We start from the raw sequence: 6575 nt of genomic DNA, 5'->3' as shown, positions 1-6575 counted from the left end.
AAGAATATTAACTCCTTCAGGCAGTCTATAAATCTGCTGATTTTGCCTCTCAATCTCAGTAAGGGTATTTCTTTGCCTTCTTGGGGTTTTTTTGATTGTGTTTAACTGTGTGAGGTTATAACTGAAGTAACATACCTTGTTCCTACCCTCAGAAAAACTGCTTCTTGGCAAAAATACGAATTTTCCTTTCTGATGTGGGAGGTGCAAAACAGTTAGAATATGGCTTTCATCAGCTACCCTTACTGCAGTTAACAATTTATGATCTTAAAGTCACCACTGACTTGAGGACTGACAAGCCTTCCAACAGATCACAACAGTACCCTTTTAAGAGACTTGTGCTGCTATTGAAACAGCTCAGTACATCTGTGTATCTACACAGTTTGCTGCTGAGCAAAAGCAAATTGAAATCTGGGCCTCCTGAGCAGCTATAACCACAGCCTCTGGATGAGATGGGGAACTTGCACTGGAAGAAAAACCTGCGCAGGCCTTCTGCTCCCCTGGACTTTTCCATTACTGTTAACCTCAGGTCCAACACACGCATCTCTTCAAGTCAAAACCTGTTTGATTATTATAGAAATGATGCTGCCTTGAATGAATGCTCCAAAATAATTCCTCCCAAAGCAACTACTCAAAGTTATTGCACTCTTCCTTATTCTCATCATGTTCATCCTCATCCTTGCTTTGATGCAGGTGAAATATGTCAATCTGGCATGCATGCCTGCTGTTTTCTGGCAGCCGTAAGTCAAATATGTATGAGCTGCTGCATATTCCTGGCTTTCAGCATCAATGTTAAAAGTACTGATCGTGAGAGTGGTGTTGGGTTTGGGACAACAAAAAACACAAAGAAATGAAACCCAGTAAGATGAGAAAGGTTTAGTGGGGCTTTAGACTTCAATGCTAGACTGGGAATGCTGCAAAATGCAATTACCATGTGTTTACCAGGACAATCCCACTGCCACTGCAGGAGGGAGTGTGAGAGGCACCCTACTGCAATGCTTATGGCAAGTCAAAGGAAATCTCTGCTGCATATAAGCTAACACATCTTTCTGCTTAGCAGGGAGACGATATTATGTTGTGGTATGCATTTTCCTCTAGTAGAATGAAACGGCCAATCTCAACTTGTTTTCCCAACCTTAAACGATATGCTCAGGACAAAGTGCATGGAAACACTCAGATGCGTCAGGGAAAATGAAAGTCTAAAATTCTGTTGACTTGATAGGAAAAGACACATTTTGGTAGAAGTCAACCGGATGAAATACTGTGTTATGAGGATGGGTGACATCACTTTGAAACACAGTTTCCCAACCAACAGAAACATGTTTACTATCAATGGATTTAAATCTTCACCAAAGTTACCACTTAATTTGAAATACAGTGAATAACTATCAACATTTATCTTGTCACTTGAATATTTTATCACTACTTTTTTATGCCTTTAATTTGGAGCAGGAATAATGAGGAAAGATCATCTCTGTGGTAAAATGAAATATCACTAGAATGTGTTTTATCCAGTATGTCTAGACATTTCAATTTGAGCATGGAATGTTAGTGAAGAGGAACAGGGCTTAACAGCATATGGGCTCCATGTAAACATCCACCAACCAGGAAACAAATTTCATTGCTTCCAGGCCAATGTTTTATTCTCCAGTACAAAGTACTCTACAAGCTGTATATAAAAACCAAAACAGTATGTCCAACATCTCTACAAATACAAACCTACAGATCAAACGCCCAACTCCTCCACTGTCAGCACCCTTTGAAAACATTTTATGAAGAGAGTTCTATTGTATTCCAGACAGATTTGCCTCGAGAATAAACAGAGTAGCTCCAGATTAAAGGAAATACTCCTTGCCAAGAACAGCACTAAAATTTTAATCAGTAAAATAAATATTCTTACTTCTTACTGTGTATACCTCATTGACTATTGTGTTATCTTCCACTAGCAGACACTCAAATTCCCCTTGCATCCCTCCCCACCCCCCAGTCCTTCATGAAGTCATCCTTTCTTTCCATATTTCATCAAAAGAAATCTCTCATGTCAGTGACAATGTCACAGCCTCATATGAAAGGACACAAGCATTTTCATGTTAGAACTCCAAACTGAAGAAAAAACAAAAAGCTAGCATACTTTGGGTATCTTACACTGCTGAAAGAAAACCCATGTGATAAAACAGCAGCTCCCAAGGTTAATTACAACAAAGGTTTTCAGAAGACAAACACTGAAAGATTTTGGTGAGAAGAATCTACTTAAAACTTGACACTTTTTCTGAAAATTAAATGCAGAAGTGACAGAAGATACTTAGGGAAAAAAATATTTTCTTTCACAGCAAATTATCTAATGGAAAAAGCAGACAAGTCGAACACCCAGTGCCCAAAAGCCTGTCTGATTTTTTCCACCTAGAACATCACCAGCTAGAATTATTCCTGCTTATGTAATTATTTTCTCTTTCGTATTATCTTTAGGTGACAGTATTACTGAAATGCGAAGCACGGCCATAGTGGTTTCTAGGTCAAAATTGTTCAATTGTTACTTCAAACTCACAGCATTTAAATCACAGTTCTGCATATTGCTCATTGCACCCAACATACAGTCATATTCTTTTTAGCACAAAGAAAACTGGTAAACCAAAAGGTGAATTAAGGGTATTAACAGCATTAAGTGAGGCACAGATCTGGCTCTGTAGCTGTCCCCATTTCTCACCACCTCAAAAAACATGCTGTTGAGCTGGGTACAGAACTGTTTTGCAGCACTATTGGCGCTGCAACACAGAGCACATTCTGGGAGAATGGGAACACAAAAGGGAACAACACTGGTCACTTAGGAACATGTGTTTAGGAATAAAAGTGAGACCTGAAGTTACTGTGACCAAAGGACAAAAAAACCCCAAGTTAGCTTTCAAAAATTCTACAAATTTCTTTATCTTGGTGAATACAAACCAATGACTTAAAAAGACCATACAAGGATAGTGTTGCTTCCTTTAAAATACATTTAATTTTGCAGTTACAGATTATTGCTAAAGATGTGTTTCAAACTTGTACCTCCAAAATTCCTATTTTGAAAGCAAACAAAAATCCAGCTTCTGCTTTTAACATTTTCTTACCCACCTTTAGAATAAAAAAATAAATCATTACAGCAATAGCCACATGTAAGGAAATGTTTTCTTTCTGTCACTCATTTCTGTATTTTTAATAAGCATCTAATGAGAAAGTTGGAAATCCAGAAAATAACTAATAAACAGGATTAGCTGGCTTTTTAAATAGAGTTAATAAATTTTTACCATAAAATTGCAACTAAGTGCTTGCAAATACCTTATTGCATTCTACTGTAAGGTACAAAATGAAGATTTTTATTTTTTAAAAAGAGAGTAATTTTTCAAAGTAGGATTTACATTATCACACACCATTAGAGGATACTAAAACACTGCAGTTACAAATGAACAGCTTTTATATTTGCAAAAAGAAGAGACTACATACCCAGTTTTATTTTTGTCCAGTAAGCTGGGAGCCAAGGATCTGATATAGGCACAGGTGCATATAAGCAGCAAGATTACAGTCAGTAGACTCTGAAAGTTGAAGATGGCAGACTACAGAATAAAATTAAAAAAAGAAAAATTACAACTTTGCAGTACAAAACTTCCCTTGCTGCATCAGCTGAAGAAAACAGGTGATCCCTTAGACAATGCTCATCAAAATCAAAAGTGAAACCTATAGTGCCAGTGAGCCAGAAATTCCTTTAGCAACACGTTGCACACAATGGTAGAGTTTCCTTTCCACAAATGGTAGGTTTTCCTTTTCAATCCGCCCCAAGAAGTGTAAAGAAACAGCAAGCAAATATAAAGGTAAAAAAACCTTACAGCTTTGCTGCCAGGCACCTGTTCCAAAGCCAGTTTGTGGAAACCCATTAGCAGCAGGCTAAGAGTAACAGAAAACAGATGTTCCTGTTTGGCCAAGAACACAAGTAACTGCGGTTTTCATCAATATAACATGGTGGTGGTGGTGAAGGTGGAGGTGAAGAGTAACTGGCAAGTAAATCAGTGGCACACAAGCCAGAGAGCAAGAAGAATATATAAAAGGACCGTTAATAAACTGCTTTATGAAAGCTCCACCAGAAATTCAATGGATTGTAGAAATACATACCATTAAGCCCACCTGAACTACAAAAAAAAAATTTATTTTCAAATCACCTTTTAACATCTTTACTGTAAATACATTTTTAGAAGTGCTAATTACATGGAAAATGATGGACAAATGGAGGAATTGCCTTAGGAGTAGTTCTATTGTCTGATAGTAAAACTAATCTGCCGACTGCCAGTCAAAAGAAACAATTCTTGAGGAAGAACTGTTATTATATCTGGCTATTTGGTAAAATTTGAAGTACAAGTAATCTGCAGTGAGTACATCCCACAAACACTTGTTTGTTTGGTTGTTTTTTTTTCTTTAACTGAAGTCTTGTGTGGCCAACATGTTCTTTAATATTAACTTATAAGCAACTATCGTTGCTGATGTGAAGCAATCTTTTCCAGAAGTATAAACATTATGGGGGGAAAGAAGATACTCGTGTAAGGACTGCTGTAACTTCACAACCAAGTACAAAATCAGGAAGAAAGTTGGCAGATGCTGATTTCCAGCAAGTGCCACATCACCATTCCAATAAAATATGCACTAGCAACAGTTTTCTCTTTTCTTCCACAAGGTTCACCAAAACTTTTAGTATAAGTATTTACCTACTAATCCATGTGATTCTATTAATTAGTCCCAAATCTGAGACTTAGATTTTTCCTACAACGTGAAAATAATCCAGCTGCATGAAGCTGCAGTTCTATTGTTGTTATTTTTTTTACTTATTTTTTTTTTTTAAACTTAGCATGTCTCAACTGACATTTTGGTCAACTTAACAGCAGCAGGTAGCATACGAGGCAATTGCTTACTTCAAAGAGTATTTTCTCCTTGCTCAGCTACCCTTATTTGCAAATCCTATTTAGTCTGAACATCAAGAGAAACGGCAAAGCAAATACCACAAATTCACTCTTTATTCTGGAGTTCTGACAATGTGTCTAAATGTCTGATTTTTTTGTACTGCTAAACCCAGAAGGCTGAATGGTAGTATTTAATTAAGTGTAAATATTTAGCACTTATGAAGGGACATTACACTGTAGTTTCCTTCTTCAAGCAGATCTCCGTGGGATTTAAAGGCAAATCATAGCTCCCAATTCCATAGCCTGAGGCACATCTCTAATGATCTGTGTGCACTTTCTTCCTATATGCGAAAATTCTACTGTTTTGATAGACAAATTTTTCTAAATCGTTAAGGAGAATTATAAAAGAAAAACACAGTATTTCAGTTCACTATTGCATTAACAGGAAATTAAAAGATAAAAACTAGAAGCTCTAGTAGAAGCAAAGCCATTGGAACATCCATGAGCCTTCTGGATATAAAACCTTCTAACAGAAAAAAAAAAAACCAAACCAACAACCCAAACCTAAACCACAAATCCTTAGCTTACATAGAATTCTCCATGAATCGTATGAAGCAATACCATTACATGCATACAACTGCCGCCTGAACACATGCATTAGGCAGAGCTAGATATACAAACTAATTAAAATGTCTGTTACCAAGCGAAATTCCCACGCGCACCCCCTCATTCCTCATGCCCTTTCCATGATCACAGCCTGAGAGACAAAGGCACAGAATGAAAATCTGGTTATGAGGATGCAGAGAGAAGGTAGACTGTGGAGAAAGCTGAAGAGTAAATGTGAACTACATGCAGCTGACAGCCAGGAAGGTGTCTGTGATGAGTGAGAACACGGAGAGGGGGGATTTCACAAGTGGAGTGGTGATCCAGCACCCAAAGCCAGCCCTCAGGTCTTCAAGGGAGGGCTACCTGCTTTTCTCCCAAGCCACAGCATTTGCTAAATCATGTTTAGTTTAGCTTAGTATTTTAGCTTAGATAGCCAAGTCATAGTTTCTGTTCTACCATGTTGTAAATAGTGGACATATCATTCATAAAGCACAACACACTACCCAACATTATCAGTATAATCTTGCCTTTGTACTAGGCACAAACTTTTGCCAACTTCAGAAACTAAGGAACTCTCAATTCCTGCACAGAGACAACCCTCATAACCTGCAAGAGGCAGCATCCCCTGGCTCCTATGGGTCTAAGAACGTGATGGGGCCGGATCCAGGAGTGGCTGCCTCTCAGCAAAGCCAGATACTCCCTATCAACTGATTAATTTGATCAGTCCTCTGGGAGAGACAGCTGCTCTCAGCATCTCACAGAGCAGTGCCTGCCAGAGCTTGGTTCCCATGAATTCCTGCAAGCTTTCTCCTGCAGCTGCTTCCCAAGGATGCTGGTGGTATCGGGTACTTCAACACACAAAAATGGCAGAAGAGCACACTTGTTTCCTCTTAAGCAGGGACTGTAAATTTATACTCATGAAATGTGCTGTTAGTCAATCAATAAGGGCAGTATATAACTGTTCTTTGTTGGTCTTTTCATGTGTTTCTCCAGATACGCAGCATAGGGCATGTCTGTAATTACAGAAGCCATTCCACTGAAATGTGCTCTGAA

At 38.2% G+C, this 6575-nt stretch overlaps 1 protein-coding gene across 1 annotated transcript; it reads right to left on the bottom strand.

Moving 5' to 3' along the window:
- Positions 1–3474: 3474 nt before the first annotated feature.
- TMEM167A (transmembrane protein 167A) lies at positions 3475–3584 on the bottom strand (the record flags this gene model as incomplete). Its single annotated transcript, XM_010010121.1, has 1 exon — positions 3475–3584. A coding segment is annotated over one exon (110 nt), but the record flags the coding sequence as incomplete, so codon positions are not given.
- Between the last annotated feature and the right edge of the window lie 2991 nt (positions 3585–6575).

This window comes from Nestor notabilis, unplaced genomic scaffold (genome assembly GCF_000696875.1).
Source record: "Nestor notabilis isolate BGI_N333 unplaced genomic scaffold, ASM69687v1 scaffold27812, whole genome shotgun sequence".
Classification (NCBI taxonomy): Eukaryota; Metazoa; Chordata; class Aves; order Psittaciformes; family Psittacidae; genus Nestor; species Nestor notabilis.
Note: the sequence above shows the minus strand (reverse complement) of the source record. Positions and strands in the feature narration are given on the sequence as shown.